Source organism: Anomaloglossus baeobatrachus, chromosome 2, assembly GCF_048569485.1.
Source record: "Anomaloglossus baeobatrachus isolate aAnoBae1 chromosome 2, aAnoBae1.hap1, whole genome shotgun sequence".
Classification (NCBI taxonomy): domain Eukaryota; kingdom Metazoa; phylum Chordata; class Amphibia; order Anura; family Aromobatidae; genus Anomaloglossus; species Anomaloglossus baeobatrachus.
The window spans coordinates 26687306-26706630 of record NC_134354.1 but is presented as its reverse complement, the minus strand read 5'-3'; the positions used below and the strand labels follow the sequence as shown (position 1 = coordinate 26706630).

The window sequence follows — 19325 nt, the reverse complement described above, 5'->3', positions numbered from 1 at the left end:
GAGAAGGCTTATGTGATCAGTCGCGACCAGGGGAAGACTGCCACTACGGTTTCCCGGGAACATCTGAAAAAGTGTCCTCACCCCTTGAGAGTGACAAACGAAGTTCCAGTTCCTATGTCGAGCGGAGAAGAGGAGAAGAAGGTAATCCACACAGTGATGGGTGATTTTGCAGCAGACTGGCCTATGCAAAACGGTACGGTGATTGTTTCGGTGATAATGTTCCCAGAACACGTGGAAGAAATGGAGACGGAAATGCCTGCCAGTGAACCGCTCGAACAAGCGCCCAGGGATGCACCTATACCCCCTCCCCTTGGGTCTCCACTTGCTATATCTGCCCTAAGGGAAGAGGAACTGACTGTTTCCTCTGTCCCCTTGCCCTCCACTGATGACATTGGGCCCAGAAGGTCCACACGCCCCAACCTAGGTCGACCCCCACTTAGGTATAGGGAAACTACCATTTAGGGGTACCGTATGTTAAACGTGTAAATAGCTGAATGAATGAATCCGAATCAATCGAAGTTTTCACCTGATTGTCTACAGTGATTACCCGGCCGTTGCTGGCAAGTTGTCCCCGGAGGGACTCTATGTGTTTTTACCACCCACATGAGAAACTGCTCATGGACATGGCCGAGAACTGGCAGGCCACCCACGAACTTGTGGGCCTGTAAATAGTTTTGTGGGCTGGTTTCCATCCGTTCCGCCTCTGGAGAGGCAGATTGGAGGAAAGGCCCACAGCAGAGGAGGCTGGGGCCCGGCCACCACTTGGACCGGTGGCCATCCTCCGGGGGTCAGGGGTCCCCCTGGACGTGGGGTCCCCTGAAGTGACAGCCGGGTGCGAGACACCGTACCCGTTCCCGCTCGGGTAACCTGGACCAGGACTGGGGTAAAGGGGTGCTGCCCATTTCTTAGGGGTAGCATCAAGGATCAGGTTATTTGGGTGGGAGAGCGGATGACCGTGAACCCGTCCGTTTGATAAAAATGTTTGAAACTTTAAAAGTAATGCACCTCCCGTAAGGGAAGACTTGAAAATATGCTTATGTTGAAGTTTTAATATGTTAATTTATCTTTTACAGTTTTGAAAAAAAAAATAAAACCGGTGATGGACGGGCAGCCCGTGGACGGTCTGCGTTTTACCAAGGGGGAGTGTGACGCCCTGGACTAGCCAGGTAGTCACATACATACCAACACACACACCCCCACCCTAGGCAGTTACAACAGTCAGACTAAAACCCTTGTTGCCCCCCTCCAGAGTCTGATGTCCATACCAGGTGGGGTGGAGCCAGGCGGTTGGCCCCACCCACCGAGGAGTTCACAGGCCTGGTGGCGGGAAAAGTGTGAGTTCAGTCTTGGAGGTGAAAGTGAGAGGAGTGAACACTTGAGGTGTCTGGGTAGGAGCCCAGACACTGACAGCAAGTTTGGCAGACGGTGGTGGCCGTCTGCAGGAGTTGGTGGAACTCCGCAGAGCCGTAAGGACCGGGGTCGGGCGTCGGCCCGCCGGTACTGGACCGGGGAATGGAGTGAAGCTAAGCACACAGGCAGGACCATCGGACCCCGACCAGGCTTGGAGCCACCGTCAATAGTCAAATCCGAATGTGACAGGAACCCCAGGGGTTTCCTAACGACCAAGTCCCGATTGAAGGCAACCGTCCACCCAGAGAGGATATACAGCCACCGCCACAGGCTAGAGATCCAAGGGCCAGTGCCTGGGGGCAAAATGGGCTCCTACGGCACCTATACGCCGGGGAGCGGACTACCGGTGGGCAACCACAGGAGTCAAGAACATTCTCAAAGGTGCAGGGAAAGACAGCCACCATCAGCCGTCCGGGGAGAGCACAACAACAACACTGCAGCCGGCTGCGGGACCCGTCCATCCGGCCGTTTTAGTTTACCTATGACTGTCAGTGATTGTCTGAGTGAGTACACCAGTGCCGTCCGGCACCGCGCCGCGCAGTCCCTGCACCCCAGCCATCCGGCCTCCCCGTTACACCATCGGGCCCCGGGATCACCAACCCCTGCCCACGGAGGGGACAACATCTCAGCTGCACCCTACCATCTCTCCCGGGATCCCCGTTACCAGCAGCGGTGGTGCCATTATCACCACGACCCGTGAGTGGCGTCACGAACAATCTCCCTAAACATACCATCCCCATTTCATTCACGGGTGAGGAGTGCTGCTCGAGTCCCCGGGTCCGGTCCACCGCTCGAGCCACCGAGCAACAGAAGCCCCGGACCCGAGCGTGGCGAGCGCGTCCCCTCCGCCTGCGACAGAAACTACGGCGACACCGGTAACGGCATTACACTTAGCTTTATACCACTCAGTACAGTACCAGTCATTAGGGAATCCTCTGAAACTCATGAAGAGGGGAAGAATAATAACTCAGAAGAGCTTCTTTCATGCCCATTTGGGCCAGGGGCTTTGATTTTATCTGAAGAGAACTGGACACTGGGTCAAAGGTGGCCAGCGCTTGCTCTTTTTTTTTATTTCCATTGATCCACTTAATATTCAGTTTGTTTATTTTTAAATTTGCCACGCAGTTGGAAACATGGGCTTTTTTTTATATTCTGCTAATTTTCATGGCCATTTCCAATACTCACAGGATCCTCTGGGGTGTGTCCTTTATTATACTTTTAGCCATAGTCCCAATATAAAACACTGATCACAAAATCGCACTAATAATTTTGTGTTTTCTGTCTTTCGTACAGCTGCCGACCACTGTGTAATGGATCTTAAAATGAGAGCAAATTGTGGCTATCCAGGCATCTCTGCGGCTATCTGTCATAACAAAGGCTGCTGCTTTGACAACAAGGTTTCTGGAATTGCCTGGTGCTTCCATCCTATTAACTCGCCACAAGGTAATACTTTAGTCTTAAGGCCCCGTTACACGCAGCGACATCGCTAACGAGATGTCGTTGGGGGTCACGGAATTCGTGACGCACATCTGGCCTCGTTAGCGACGTCATTGCATGTGACACGTACGAGCGACCGCTAACGATGCAAAATACTCACCAAATCGTTGATTGTTGACACGTCGTCCATTTCCAAAATATCATTGCTGATTTTGGACGCAGGTTGTTTGTCATTCCTGAGGCAGCACACATCGCTACGTGTGACACCTCAGGAACGACGCCATACCTGCGTCCTCCAGCAACAAGGTGGGCGTGACTTTCATGTGTCTGCTCTCCGCCCCTCCGCTTCTATTGGACGCTTGCCGTGTGACATCGCTGTGACGCCGCACGAACCGCCCCCTTAGAAAAGAGGCTGTTCGCCGGCCACACTGATGTCGCTAGGAAGGTAAGTATGTGTGACTGGTACTAGCAATATTGTGCGCAACGGGCAGCGATTTTGCCCGTGACGCACAAACGACGGGGGCAGGTGCCTTCACGAGCGACATCGCTAGCAATGTCGCTGCATGTAAAGCGCCCTTACGGCTTATTCCACTTTTAATTACATTTCTTAGAAAAAATCTACACAACACATTCCGCTTGATCTGGAAAAGCTGTGTGTCACGCATTATCCGGCTAGTACAGTCGGCTAGGTACTCCTTCACTATTTTCAAAAAAAGTTTCACTACCGACTACCCCGCGCATCAGGGCCCAAGTACAGGGAGGGACTAATGAAACTGTCCCAGATCTTTGATAATGTTCCACTGCCTCTGTTGGACCTAGTGTGTGTCTCTTCTTCTTCTGTCCTCCTTGGTTGCCCAATAAACTATGACCTCTACTGTTGGAATTGTCAGATGGGAATTTTTGGACTAATTGGGCCTTCTGGTATTGGACCATCTTAGTAGCCTTCTACGCCGCCGAAAGGAGACATGGAAAGTTCTCCTCGTAGCATGGGTCGAGAAAGGTGAACAACCAGTACTCGGTGTTGGCCAAAATGCATATAGCGAGAAGGTCACGGAAAAGGAAGCAGGACATAAAGTCAACCATGTGTGCCAGACTCCCAACAAGCAAGACTTCCCTTTTCCCCATCAGTAGGTCGACTATCCCTCTCCTCCTCTTCAGCCCATCTATGCTGAACAGACGAGGTAAAGCTGGTGTAGGTAGAACCCTCTGCAGCGCAGGCAACTATCGCCACTTCCTCCTCAGCCTTCTCCTTATTATCACCCAATCCACCCTGCGAAGATTAGATAAGGCTGGGATGAGTAGTATCAGCCTGTGTACTTTCTTGGTCCACATGCAAAGCTTGCTCTTTTATTTGTGAGCAGCAAGTGTTTAAATAGACAGAAGTGGGATGGTTACGCTGATTATGGCGCCATCGCTGCACACCATATTGGTAGATTCCTTAAAGTTTATGAGAACCACAAAAATGTCAGACATCCACGGCCACTCGTGGGTTGCTATGTACGGAGCTGACCGGAATATCGACAGGCATGTTGTAGCTGGTATTCAACTACTGCCCTCTGCTACTCAAAAAGCCTTGCCAATATTTGTAATTTGTAGTCCCAGTGCATAGTCATGTTGCACACCAGTGGGGGAGATGGCACTTGCAAGCACTGCTGCAGCACTGCCAGACCAGCGGCAGCTGTAGCTGACTTGCGGAAATGGGTGTGTCGCGGGCGGGGAGGAGGGTGTCAGCACTGCGCTCACCCCTCTGCTCGGGTCCGGCTGCTGCTGCTCAGTGGTGGCTCGAGCGGTGGGCCGGATCCCGGGGGTTCTCGAGCGGCGCTCCTCGCCCGTGAATGAAAGGGGATTGGGTTTTGGGATATAGTCTATTGTCCGTGACACCACCCACGGTTGTGGTGAGTTGTTGACACCACCGCTGCTCTGTGTGGGGATCCCGGGAGTGATGGTGTGAAGCAGCAAGTTGTTGTGTTGCCCCTCCGTGGGTAGGGGTTGGTGATCCCGGGGCCCAGTGATGAGGTGGGAGATGCAGGGCCTGGTGGGCGCAGGGACGCGGGGGCAGCGCTGTGCCTTGCGGCACTGTGGTACTCACTGAGCCTGAGACGATGACACAGTTCTCGGTAAAACACACGGCTGGAAAGACGGTTCCCACGGACGGCTGCACTTGCTTCCCCAGTAGGTAACGGTGATGTCCCTTTTCCTGCACCTAATGTTGTTGATGGTTTCGATGTGTTCCCACCGGTAACCCGCTCCCCGGCTTCAAGCTGGACCGGAGGAGCTCTACTCTTTGCCCGCAGGCGCTGGCCCTTAGAAACTGGTGCCCTGGCGGTGGCGGTGTCTCTACTTTAATGGTTGGGCTGTTGCCTTCAATCGGGACTTAGTTGTTGGGAGACAGACGTCCCCTTCACTGACGGATTTGGCAAATTGTGGCGACTCCTAGCCTTGCCGGGGTCCGAGAGGCCCCTGCCCTGGTGCTGACTGTTCTTTGTACACTGCTCCAGACCGCCGGGTCACCACCCGTCCGCGGTCCTTCCAGGAACCTCCGAGCAGCCACCCCTCCAGACAATCACCGCCATCTGCTGACCTTACTGTCTCAGTCCGGGGCACACACCCGGACCAGCTTCAGGCTTTCTTACTGTCACTTTTACTCCTTTTCTCCAGTTTTCTCCTTTGCTCCTCTACCACTTCACTTCCTTCCTTTCACTTCCTTAACTGTTCTACTTGTTTACTCCTTCACTTAGCTCCTCCCTCAAGCTCCCCCTGAGCTAATCTGCCTGGTTCTTCCCGCCTCCAGGGCTGTGAACTCCTCGGTGGGCGGAGCCAACCGCCTGGCCCACCCCCTGGTGTGAACATCAGCCTCTGGAGGAAGGCAACAAGGATTTTTGGGTAGCTGTATGTGCCTAACTGGGGTGTAGGGTGTGGTGGTGTGATGACCTGTGACCCCTGGCTTGCCCAGGGCGTCACATTCCCCCTTAGCAAAATGCAGACCGTCCGCGGGCTGCCCGTCCAACACCGGTTTTATTTTTCTGAAAAATATATAAAAGTAAAACGGTAACATATATACATTTTTATTACTTCTTCCCATAACGGGAGGCACTTTACTTAAACGTTGCAAAACGGTTCACGGTTACGGTTTCCGCTCTCTCCCACCCAAGCAACCTGGCCCTGATGCTGCCCCTAAAACCCAGGCAGCACCCCTTGACCCACAGTCCAGCACAAGTTACCCGAGCGGGATCTGTCCTTTCCCTCCAGAGGGTAGCCACCGGTCCCTGTGGTGGCTGGGCCCCAGCCGACTCTACTGCGGGCCCTCCCTCCAACCTACCTCTCCGGAGGCGGCATTGCGGAAACGGTAACGGCAAACAACTTATTTACAAGCCACTTAACGTTTGTGGTTGCCCTGCAAGTTCACGGGCTTGTCCATGGAAAGTCCTCCATGCAAACTTTTTAAACGGTCCCCACGGGGACAAAGGTGCCGGCAACGGCCGGTTTTCCCAATCAAGCAGACAATCAGGTTACTTTTTCGGTTATCATCATTTTTCATCATTTTCCAAAACTTTCAAAAAACACAACTCAGTGGTGGTCCCAACGGGGACTGGACAACGGTGCTCCGCTGCCCTTACTCCGAATATTCAGCGTCAGCCGAGGGAGGGGGTGCAGGGCTCACTCGACTCTCTTGGCTGCCCCTCAGTTTGGCATCCAGGGCGAACCACCCCCTCTCTCCACAGTGCCGGGTATACTGGACAATGTCACCCGGCATTAGGTTGCGGCCGGGATGCTCTTCAGGCAGGTGGGCATTCACATCCCGCCGGGCTACAAACACTTCGGCCTCCAGGCCCAGTTCATAAATAAACCCATAGCCCCGGCGGACATCAAACCGCCTCACCTGCCCCACGTACAGCGGGCCCCGGACACGGAACGTGGCCTGGCGGAGATTCTCCTTCTCCCTTATCGCTCGGGCCACCAGCTCGGCCTTCTTCCTCTCCCGTTCACCGATCTCCAGGCCCAGCGGTACCGGCTCCCTATCCCAATATGGCGCTGCTGCGAGCTCCGGCGCACGGGTCGGGCCCCGCGGGACATCCTGGACGTTGCCCACTGTCAGGAATCTGGGCGGCAGGTCCCGCGGTGTCTTGGCCTTGGGCGCTGCCTTACAGCAACAACCCGGCGCTACCTCAGCCGAGGTGTGGGGGATGGGCACAGGGGCTTTCCGCTGCTGGGCCTTCGGCTCGGAGCGGGTCATCAGCTCCGGCTCGGGGGACTTTTCAGGGGATGCCTCCGGTTCAGTCTTTGGGACCTTCCATGGCAACACCTCCGGTCGACTACGGGCTCCGGCTACAGGTCGGCCCGCCTGGGCGAGGACGCTTGGTATTGCTACCGGTTGCGGTGGTAGCAGGCCTAATGGCGGGGTCACGGCCTCCGGGACGGTTGGCGAGGGAGGCAGCGGGGGGAGAGGGCTTGGACCGGGTCCTGCAGCCACGATGACCGGCCCTTCCAGGGCATCGGGGCGTGGGTCACTCACCCTCCCTTCCTTCGCTTCCTCCTCGCGTCTCCGCACGGCTGCTATAATGTCCACCATGTCGGTCTCCCACTCCTCCATGAGGAGCTGCATCTTGACCTGCAGCCGTTGGTAGAGCTGCGCGGTCCGGATCTCCATCCACGCCGCGATCCCAGGCGCGGGGACTACGGTGTCGCGGGACGGCATCCACATGGTGACTTCTTCCAGGAACAGGGTGACTGCAGAGTCCTGGTGTCCCTGCTTTTATAGCTGCTCTCACATGCAGCCAGCCGCCATCGCGTCCCCCTTAGCTTCTCTTCAGCCACTCCTCTCTCGGGGCGGGGTTTTGGCCTTCGCGCCTCTGCTACTCGAGAAGACGCTCGAGCGGGGACTTTTCGCGCCAAAGATGGCGGCTTCTGAAATTTTTCTGCCGGACACCTCCGGCGGTAACAAGGCGCACCTCTACCAGACGGCAGAGCGGTAAGATCCTGTTCGTGACGCCAAGTTGTCGCGGGCGGGGAGGAGGGTGTCAGCACTGCGCTCACCCCTCTGCTCGGGTCCGGCTGCTGCTGCTCAGTGGTGGCTCGAGTGGTGGGCCGGATCCCGGGGGTTCTCGAGTGGCGCTCCTCGCCCGTGAGTGAAAGGGGATTGGGTTTTGGGATATAGTCTATTGTCCGTGACGCCACCCACGGTTGTGGTGAGTTGTTGACACCACCGCTGCTCTGTGTGGGGATCCCGGGAGTGATGGTGTGAAGCAGCAAGTTGTTGTGTTGCCCCTCCGTGGGTAGGGGTTGGTGATCCCGGGGCCCAGTGATGAGGTGGGAGATGCAGGGCCTGGTGGGCGCAGGGACGCGGGGGCAGCGCTGTGCCTTGCGGCACTGTGGTACTCACTCAGCCTGAGACGATGACACAGTTCTCGGTAAAACACACGGCTGGAAAGACGGTTCCCACGGACGGCTGCACTTGCTTCCCCAGTAGGTGACGGTGATGTCCCTTTTCCTGCACCTAATGTTGTTGATGGTTTCGATGGGTTCCCACCGGTAACCCGCTCCCCGGCTTCAAGCTGGACCGGAGGAGCTCTACTCTTTGCCCGCAGGCGCTGGCCCTTAGAAACTGGTGCCCTGGCGGTGGCGGTGTCTCTACTTTAATGGTTGGGCTGTTGCCTTCAATCGGGACTTGGTTGTTGGGAGACAGACGTGTCCTTCACTGACGGATTTGGCAAATTGTGGCGACTCCTAGCCTTGCCGGGGTCCGAGAGGCCCCTGCCCTGGTGCTGACTGTTCTTTGTACACTGCTCCAGACCGCCGGGTCACCACCCGTCCGCGGTCCTTCCAGGAACCTCTGAGCAGCCACCCCTCCAGACAATCACCGCCGTCTGCTGACCTTGCTGTCTCAGTCCGGGGCACACACCCGGACCAGCTTCAGGCTTTCTTACTGTCACTTTTACTCTTTTTCTCCAGTTTTCTCCTTTGCTCCTCTACCACTTCACTTCCTTCCTTTCACTTCCTTAACTGTTCTACTTGTTTACTCCTTCACTTAGCTCCTCACTCAAGCTCCCCCTGAGCTAATCTGCCTGGTTCTTCCCGCCTCCAGGGCTGTGAACTCCTCGGTGGGCGGAGCCAACCGCCTGGCCCACCCCCTGGTGTGAACATCAGCCTCTGGAGGAAGGCAACAAGGATTTTTGGGTAGCTGTATGTGCCTAACTGGGGTGTAGGGTGTGGTGGTGTGATGACCTGTGACCCCTGGCTTGCCCAGGGCGTCACAGGTGCACAGGCAGCGTACCCTGACAAGTAGCACAGGTAAATCTAGGTAGGTTTTCAGAAGCCGCTGAACCACCAAGTTGAGCACGTGGGCCAGTCATTGTACGTGTGTCAGCTTCCCAAGCTTCAGAGCCGCCACCAGGTTATGGCCGTTATCACACACGACCATGTCTGGTTGTAGGTTCAGAGGTGAGAGCGACAGATCTGTCTGGTCTGGTAGGCCTTTCAACAACTCTATGGCAGTGTGCTGGTTGTCACACAGGGTGTTGCCGTCTCCCCCGAGGTGCAGTGCTTCCAGTTTGCGACTGATAGGGACGACAATTTGGAGATGGCGGAGGAGGAGGAGGAGGAACTGCAGTAGGAGGTAGAGAAAACCCTGATGGGACTATGACCCGATATTCTAGGTGTCAGTAGCACGTGTGCTGGCCCTGGGTCCAACTCGTTTCCCATCTCGAGCAGTGCCTGTGGCAGGTTCATTGAGTCAGTGCTGCAGTGCTTCCAACTTGCCAATGATATGGAAGATGTGTTCCAATATGACAATTTGGAGATGGAGGATGAGGAGGAAGAGGGACGGTAGCAACTGGTGTAGGAGGTGAATGAAACACTAGAAAAAATAGTGGTGGCTGGGAAATGAGTACCGAGGAACGGCCACCGCCATGAGGGTGCAAAGAGCCTGTGTCCACAAGCCTGAATGGAAACATTTCCAGGGCAAGCAGTCTGAAAGTGTGTCCAATTAGTGTTTGGGCCTGTAGGTGGTGTGTGGCTGAGTATTTACATTTGTATTCCAAAGCTTGAGGTAGGAACAGCTGAACACTGTGCTGGGACAAAGAACCGATGGTTGCTTGCGAATGTGCAGGAAGGGAGGCATCCGCACCTGCGTCCTGGACAAGTCGATTGCCCAGCACTTAGCACAGGTTAAGAGGCAGTGATGTCACTGACAGACACTTGTCGCGGGCGGAGGGGTTGGGAACGCCGCTCCCCTGGGAATCGCTGGCACTCGGGTTTGGTGCTTCTGCTCCTTGTTGGCTCGAGCACGGGGCCGGACCCGGGGGCTCGAGCAGCGCCTCCTCGCCCACGAGTGAAAGGGGGAGGGAAGGTTGGTTGGATGTCGGTTGTGACGCCACCCACGGGTTGTGGTGATGGTGGGCACCACCGCTGCTGGTGACGGCGGATCCCGGGAGCGATGGCGGACCGCAGCGAAGGTGTTGACCACTCTGTGGGTAGGGGCTGTTGGTCCCTGGGCCCCGGTTGGGGAGTAGTGAGGAGGGGTAGGTGCAGGTGCCGATGCGGGGAGGCAGCGTGGACGCAGGGGAAGCGTTACGGTGCAGCGCGGTGCCGGATGGCACTGGTGTACTCACTCAGGTAGACAAGAACAGAGTCTCTGGTAAACCAAATGGCTGGATGGATGGGGCCCGCAGCCGGCTGCGGTGTCTTCACTCTCCCCGGACGGGTTGATGGTGGCTGTCGTTCCCTGCACCTATGTGTAAGTGTTTAACCCCTATGGATTCCCACGGGTAGTCCGCTCCCCAGCTTGTACGTGTCGGGAGATCCCGTTTTGCCCACAGGCGCTGGCCCTTGGATCTCTGGCCGTTGGCGGTGGCTCTTATCCGGACGGGTTGGGCTGTTGCCTTCTGACGGGACTTGGTTGGGAATGAACCCCTGAGGTCTAGACCGCAATCAGAGAATTAGACCTTTACGGCGGCTTCCGAGCCTAGTCGGGGTCTGAGTACCCTGCCTTGGTGCTTGGCTTCAATCCGCTCCCCAGTTCGATACTGGCGGGCCACCGCCCGACCCCGGTCCTACGGTTCCGCAGACCTCCACCAACTCCTGCAGACGGCCACCACCGTCTGCCGACCTTGCTGATTGTGCCTGGGCTCCGACCCAGACACACACAGTCTTTCTCCTCTCACTACCACCTCTCCACTTCAACTTCTCCACTAAACTCACTACTTTTCCCGCCTCCAGGCCTGTGAACTCCTCGGTGGGTGGGGCCAACCGCCTGGCTCCGTCCCACCTGGTGTGGACATCAGATCCTGGAGGGAGGCAACAAGGGTTTTGTTTGACTGGTGTTCCTGACCAGGGGAGGGTGTGTGTGTGTATGTGGTGTTATTTTGTGACCCCTGGGGTCCAGGGCGACACACTGATTGTGGATCCAAGCGTTTGGCCCACCAAGGTGGGTGCTTTGATGACATGTGCCTTAGCATGCTGGTAGTGGTCAGGTCCCCCTTGATCTTGATACTGCACTGGTTGGAAATCATTATTCTTTTATTGTCTGCACTTTCTTGAAATAAGTTCCAGTCTGGGTAACTCCTAACTCTTGGCCTATGCCGCTCACATGGGTAATACGAGTGACTTGCTGTGATGGGCTCCGTCGAACCCGAACCCTTTTAGAGATTCGTCCGGTGTAGTGTTTGGTTGGCTCCTCATTGTAGTGCCTGTGCAATGGATCCCCTGGCTTGAAGCTACGAGGGGACCCGGGTTTTCACGAGTAGAACTCTTGTCCCGATATGCAGGTGCCCCAGTTCCGCTGTGGGGTCTGGCGTTATCCAAGGCCCCGAATCCTATATTGCACTGTGCTCTAGGGTGCTGAGTGGCCAGGAAAGCTTGAAATTCTCCCTGTCTAGGCAGATTCTGGAAAACATAGTTACATAGTTACATAGTTACATAGTTACTTAGGTTGAAAAAAGACCTAGGTCCATCTAGTTCAACCTTCCTCCACCAGTTCTACATTTAGTCACTAAGTCATTTATAACCAACAATGTTTTGTGTACTGAGGAAATCATCCAGCCCTGATATAAAAGCTGTTATAGTATCTGCCATTACTACCTCTTGTGGTAGGGTATTCCACAGTCTGACTGCTCTAACTGTAAAGAACCCTTTCCTATTTAGGTGTCGGAATCTCTTTTCTTCCACTCGCAGTGAGTGCCCCCTGGTCCTTAGTACTGTCTTTGGAAGAAATAAGTCATGTGCCATCCTTTATATTGACCACACATGTATTTATACATATAAATGAGATCTCCTCTGAGACGTCTTTTTTCTAAGCTAAACATATCTAACTTTTTCAACCTGTCATCATACGGGCGGCCTCCATTCCTTGTAATAGTCTAGTTGCCCGCCTTTGAACTGACTCTAACTTCTGAATGTCCTTTTTAAAATGTGGAGCCCAAAACTGGATCCCGTATTCCAGATGTGGCCTTACAAGTGATTTATAGAGGGGTAACAATACGTTGGGATCACGGGATCTAATCTCTCTTTTTATACACCCTAAAATCTTGTTTGCTTTAGCAGCTGCTGCTTGACATTGAGTGCTGCTGCTCAGCTTATTTGTAATGAGAATACCCAAGTCCTTCTCCTGTTCTGTAGTCCCGAGTTTACTTCCATTTAATGTATACGCAGCTATAGGATTACTCCGTCCTAGGTGCATTACTTTACATTTATCAACATTAAATCTCATTTGCCAAGTATCTGCCCATTCTGACACCTTATCCAGATCTTTTTGGAATATTGTACTATCCAGGTCAGTTTTTAATATCCTACATAGTTTGGTGTCATCGGCAAAGACTGACACTTTACTATCAATCCCATCCACAAGGTCATTAATAAAGAGAGTAAAAAGAATCGGTCCTAGCACAGATCCCTGCGGCACCCCACTGCTGACTATAGCCCATTTAGAGAATGTACCATTTATGACTACTCTTTGTTTCCTATCTTTTAGCCAATTTCTTACCCAGTTGCATATTGTGTCCCCTAGTCCTTGCTTCTGGAGCTTTAGTATAAGGCTATTATGTGGTACAGTATCAAATGCCTTTGCAAAGTCCAAATAAATCACATCAGCTGCATTACCAATATCCAGGTTTGAACTTACCCCCTCATAGAACCCCAACAGGTTGGTTAGACACGATTTATCTTTCATGAATCCATGCTGTCTGTCAGTTATTATATTATTTTCTGCAACATATTTTTGCATGTCATCCCTTAAAATGCCCTCAAAAACTTTGCATACTACTGATGTCAGGCTTACTGGACGGTAGTTGCCTGGATCTACCCTCTTACCTTTCTTAAATATCGGTACCACATCAGCAATCCTCCAATCCTGAGGCACCAACCCTGTTACAAGTGAGTCTAAAAAGATGAGATACAGCGGTCTGTCGATTACGGAGCTCAATTCCCTCAATATTCGTGGATGAATGCCATCTGGCCCTGGGGATTTGTCAATGTTTAATTTACTCAGACGTGAGCGTACTTCATCTTGTGTTAAATTAATTATATCGGGTGGTGGACTTTGATTTTTCACTTGTTGAATGATCCCTGGTACAGTCAGTTCCTTGGTGAATACAGATGAGAAATGCCTATTTAATATCTCAGTCTTTTGTTTGTCCTCTATAACTAACTTGTTATTATATTTTAAGGGGCCGATACTATCCTTTGTTTTCCTTTTGGCATTAATGTATTTATAAAAGATTTTGGGATTTATTTTAATGTCATTGGCGATTTTTGTTTCAGTAGCTAATTTTGCTTGTTTGATTTCTTTTTTACATTTCCTATTGATATCTTTATACTCCTGCAATGCTATTTCTGTATTCTCAGCCTTTAAGATTTTAAATGCCCTTTGTTTTTGTTTTATTATACTTTGTACAGTCTTATTTTTCCATAGTGGTTTCTTTTTATTCCTGGACATTTTATTACCAGAGGGTATACGTTTTTTACAGGACTCTAGTAGTATATCCTTAAACTTACCCCATTTATGTTCGGTATCCCCAGTTACCATGACTTTGTCCCAATCTACACATTTAAGCTCTTCTCTTAATTTGTTGAAATCAGCTTTCCTAAAATTCCAGGTTTTAGCATTCCCCCTTTGAAATGTTCTATTGAATATTATGTTGAAGCTTACCATATTATGATCGCTGGTGCCCAAGTGCTCCCGGACCTGTAGATCTGAAATTGTATCCGGTCTATTTGACAGGACCAGATCTAGCAAATTATCTCCCCTGGTCGGTTCACCTACCATCTGAGAGAGGAAATGGTCTTGAATGGTAGATAAGAACTTACAGCTTTTAGCACAACCAGAAGATTCTATGTCCCACTGTATGTCTGGATAGTTGAAATCCCCCATAATAAGAACCTGATTATTATTATTAGCTGCCTTTTCAATTTGTTCCAGCATTTCACCCTCTATTTGTTCAGGTATGTTAGGAGGCTTATAGCAAACTCCAATTAGCATTTTTCCATTATTCCCCTCCCCATGTACATTTACCCATACTGACTCTACATTGTTGCTGTTCCCCTCAATGTCATCATACAACACAGGTTTTAGGTTAGATTTAATAAATATACACACCCCACCACCTTTTTGGCCTTTCCTGTCCTTCCTAAATGTACTATAACCCTGTATGTTTGTCACCCAGTCATGGCTTTCATCCAGCCAGGTTTCCGTAATGCCCACCACATCATAATCCATGGTTGACATAAGAGTCAACCAACGTGGAGTATGATCTTCCCTAGGGTCCTGCCGCCCTCTCACTCTGCCCACGGCAACTGTGTGAACGTCTCCTCTTTCCCACCGGAGCACTTGTGAAACACATCTTCTCTTCCCCTCTCCTGCTGGAGAACTCCCTAACTGTTGCGTTGGCTACTGACTCCCCTGCTGGCCGCTCCTCCCCCTCCCAGGTCCTAAGCTAGTGGGACTGGGGCCCCTGTATGATGGCATAGTTACGCCCTGGCAAAACCAGGTAGTCACACATTAGGCCCCCACATAACACCTTCCCTCACAGGGTTACATACAGCCGACCTGAAACCCTAGTCACCCCCCTCAGGGCAAGACAGGAACACCAGTGGGCGGGACCAGGCAGTTAGGGAACGCCCACCTAGAGGTCTAAACAGCCCGGGGCGGGAAACCGAGCAGATTAAGTTTGGAGTTCAAGTTGAGAGGAGTGGAGGCTGGGGCTAGGTGTAGCTCCAGCGGAGGAGAAGCTCAAGTTGTGCGGTGCCAGGGTTGGAGCCTTGGTACCTTGGCTAGGTGGCAGACGGTGGTCTCTGTCGGCAGGCGACGGGAAGATGGCAGCCGGAGATCTGAGGTGGACTGGGACAGGGTTGGAGCCCTCCGGTACCAATGCCGTACAACTACGTCCCCCTTTTCACTTGGCGTGTCCGCGTGACCCCCGGGTCCGGAGGATCCCTCGAGCCACACAGCGGGTCCGGATCCGAGCAGCCCGACTGCTACAGGCGTGGGGGCGGCACAGCATCCTGTAAATGCCACTCTGTAGGCAACCCCATTATTACCCGACCCTAGCCCAGTCCCCAGTGGGGACAGGGTCAACCTGGTGTGTATTTGAGTGTGTAAGTGGTGAAACCGGGACTGACCTCCTCAGGATCCAGTTTTAGCATTACACCCAAAATTGGGTGTGACTGAACCCTCAGGGGCGCCACACAAGGATACAGTCACATATGAGGCATGATAACAGCAAGTGTGAACAGAGCCTATTCTGCTGACCAAGCTGACACAATAGAGTTGGCTTTCTGTATCCCACTGGGGTGTTGTTCCCCAGCAGACACCATAGTTCCTGCTCCTTCTGACCTTCGTATTCAGTAGGCTCTCCTTTGTACCCATCTTCTTTATGGGGGACTTATCTCCAGGCCCGAACACCTCCTGCATCCACATCTTTGAATTTCGGGTAGGCTAAGGTGCTGTTCAGACCAGGGCATTCCGTCTCCCTAAAGAGGAGTAAGACCTAAGAGGTCCTATTTGTGGTGTTGGGTCAGTCCGTTCCCATACAGCTCGCTGGAGGAGGGGTTAGCGTTCCTCTACGTGTTTCTGGCGTCTACACGCGCTGAGCTCCAACTGTGCTCTGACTAAAACCTGAGGTAACGGCAGTTATGTACTAAGACTCCGCCCACCAGGCTATTCTGCCCAGTAACAAGGCCTGTGTAAAGGTTGGTGTAAAAGTGTAGGCCGTATACCTCATGTAAACAATATAAACTACTGTTAATGACTAGAAATCACTTTGATCGTACCCAAAACTGGGGTACTACACTAATGTAAACAGGTAACGTGGATGCAACAACGCAGAGAAAGGCTGACACAGTAGGTATGACTCGCCCACCCCAGGGCTATGGGACACCCGGTGCCGGGCCGGACTAGTCCGGGGTCGTCAGTGGTGGCGGGGCCCGACTCCGTGGCCCTGGTGGGTGTCAACTAAATAGGGCTGATGAATAAAGTTTGTGTTCGTGACGCCACCTGTGGTATGCGGCTATTAAGCCGCCGCTGCTGTAGGAGGCCTCCGGGGTGATGGAATGTCAGCAATGATGGTACTGCTCCCCACAGGTGGAGCGGTGCCCCGGGGACACTGTTGGTGCTCGTGAGAGTCTATGGTGTAATGGAAGTCTATGCAGGCGACAATAACTGAGACAACACCGGAGGGTGCAATTCCAAGATCTTTACTCACACTTCCTGGTAGGTGCACACTGGTGCCTTCGGACGGCTGGAACCCACTGTCAGGGACCTCCGCCGTTTCTGGGTGATTTCTGGAATGAAAGCCGGTACCCTTCTCTCTAAAGTGTCTCTGTCTTCAGCTGTCTCCTTAAACCTAGCGCTTTTAGGATGAACCTGCTCGGCCTCCACTACAGCCTCCAGGCTGGGAGCTCGCCTGTCGGTTACTTGCCCCCTTTCTAGAGGTTCTGCTGTGGGCTGTGGCCCGGGGAGTTTGCAACTTTCCCTGGGCCTTGGTTTTTCCTGTTGGAGATGATTTTTCACTCCTTCTGTTTCTAGGGACCGTCCCCTGTTGCAGCTTGATCCCTCCACCGATGTTCCTGTGGAACAGGCCGCCACAGCTCACCAGCTATCCGTGGCCCTGGAATCCCTTCGTTCCCTGCTTGGTGTCACCTGGACCCTCCGAGTCCCAGGGTCTTCACCAGGAAGCGTCACTTTCGTTTCTTAGCTCCTGTCTGACTAGAGCTTTTCTTCTGCTTCTCCTTCTCGTATGCCTCCTGCAGACCTCCTCCTCCTTCCCCTCACTCTCTTCAACTCCCTACACTTGACCTTCCTTTCTCTGACTGCACTCTGGTGGCTCCTCCCACCTCCCCAGTTGCTAAGCTGTACCCTATAGGAGCAAGGATGGGTCTTACGGCCCCTCCCAGCATGCAGCATGGGAGGGTTGCTGCCACTATCCCTGGTCCCAGTGTGTACCTAACAATGGGTGTTGTGTAGATTTGCCTGGGGACCGGCGTTCACTCCTTTCCTTACCCAGAATGGTACATCACACCGCTGGATGGGGTGCAATGTTCCTGTGGCGACGGAAGCCTAACGGGCGCCACAGGTACGTAACAATAGATATTTATTTTACACAAATGGGAGTAGTGCCTTAAGAATGATACAAAGGAATGGCATAGGTGATGGCAAGCAAACAAATTATATTACAATTAGAAAACCGGCAATACAGATATACAGAGTATGGTCACAATAATGTTATTTACTAGGGATGGTCGAATACCTCAAATATTCGGCTTCGCAAATATTTTCCAAATAGGTCGCCACTATTCGTGAGTATGCGATGCACAATGTAAGTCTATGAAAACCCCAAATAACAACTATTCGGAACTATTCGGGCTTCCCGTAGACTTGCGTTGTGCATCGAATATTCGCATAGCAGCGAATTATTCGGAAAATATTTGCAAAGCCAAATATTTGAGGTATTCGATCATCCCTATTATTCATTATTATTCACATTATTACTTCTACCACTAAATAACAGTCAACATCAAAGTTATCTTAACCCTTATTCCTTCTATCAGGGGAGCATCAGTTGCTCTTTCCAACACTGTCAGCAACAATCTAAAGTATACGAAAAAGCACAGAAATCCTAATTTGAGTTGCATCACAATACGCTAGGCCGCAAGTCCAATTCAGGGGTGGTTTCCATCATTCACCTTGTTGGTCGCCTTTGCTACTTGAAGCATCATCCACGGCCGCTAACAGTACTGTGCGTATGAGAAGGAAAGCAACAGCTCACAGGAATAGTACTCAGCTACTTTTGGATCTTCACTTGGTCCTGGTGAGGGATTTTCCACTAGAACAGGTCATGGTCTTCAGGGCTTGACCATCGGCACTCGTCCTTTCTTTGGGATGGGTCACGGTCTTTGGTGCTTGACCTTCAGCACTTGGTCTTTCTCTGGGATGAGTCACAGTTTTTGGTGCTTGACTGTCGGTACTTTATTTTCCTCTGGGATGGGTCACGGTGCTTGACCGTCAGTGCTTGGTCTTCCCCTGGGCTCTGGCATGCGTCACAGTCTTCGGTGCTTGACTGTCGGCACTCGGTCTTCCGATGAGATGGGTCATGGTCTTCTGAGCTTGACCGTCTGCACTTGGTTTTCCTCTGGGATGGGTCACGGTCTTTGGTACTTGACTGTCAGCATTTGGTCTTCCTCTGAGATGGGTCACGGTCTTCGGTACTTGACTGTTAACGTTTGGTTTTTCTCTGCAGAATGTCAACGAACTTCATTTCAGCTTAGGTCACTGATCTCACTCTCAGCTTAGGTCACAGATCTTCTCAAGAAGATTAGAACTTATTCTTTGTCTATAATTTATACTGTTATTAATGTATCTAGGCAGAGCCATTTTAAATTCAAGCATTCTCTATTTGTGACAAGATGATTCTGCTCATCCTGACCTGGTCTACACAGTAAAGCTGACAATGTAATACATTCACATTATAAATCGGTATAAACCCAGTTGTCACATTGATTTTAACCATGTTTAACCTTCTTTCTAGAATGCGTCCCCTGGGATTGAAGAGCACAAGTCTTTCCTCCGCTTGCACTTTATGATCTATACTCAGCTGCAATATCAACATGATATATTGTATGGCCCCGCCATGGTTAAAGGTCACCCATCCAAAGTGGACCCAGAACATGGAGCATGGAAATCAACTCTAAACATGGAATATAAAGGGTAGAGACCACCAAAGATGGCGTCATTGCCTTATAGATCGCTTTTACTTGTCCTACAACAATACTCTGCACCTTTAAAAGATTTTCCTTATCAAAAATTAAAACCTTGTCAATCAACTGTTACAATAAAAATACTGGAATTTTCGGCTTGTGCGATCTATAAGTTATTTTAGATTTCTATTACCAACTTGCATATTGGTTTTCACTCACTAATAAGGTGGGGGCTCACCATAAGTATTGTTTGTTTTTAAGATAAGGCTAACATTTTTTTTTTTGTAGAAGCTGAT

The 19325-nt window shown here is 51.9% G+C and overlaps 1 protein-coding gene across 1 annotated transcript in view; it reads left to right on the top strand.

The window, feature by feature from the left end:
* LOC142290877 (trefoil factor 3-like) overlaps window positions 1-18994 on the top strand; it is a 41700-nt gene extending 22706 nt beyond the window's left edge. The window contains exons 2-3 of the mRNA XM_075334940.1: window positions 2704-2853; window positions 18861-18994. Coding sequence (XP_075191055.1) covers window positions 2704-2853; window positions 18861-18880 — 170 coding nt within the window. The 3' untranslated portion in view covers window positions 18881-18994. The remainder of the gene's footprint in view (window positions 1-2703; window positions 2854-18860) is intronic.
* The last annotated feature ends 331 nt before the right edge of the window (window positions 18995-19325 follow it).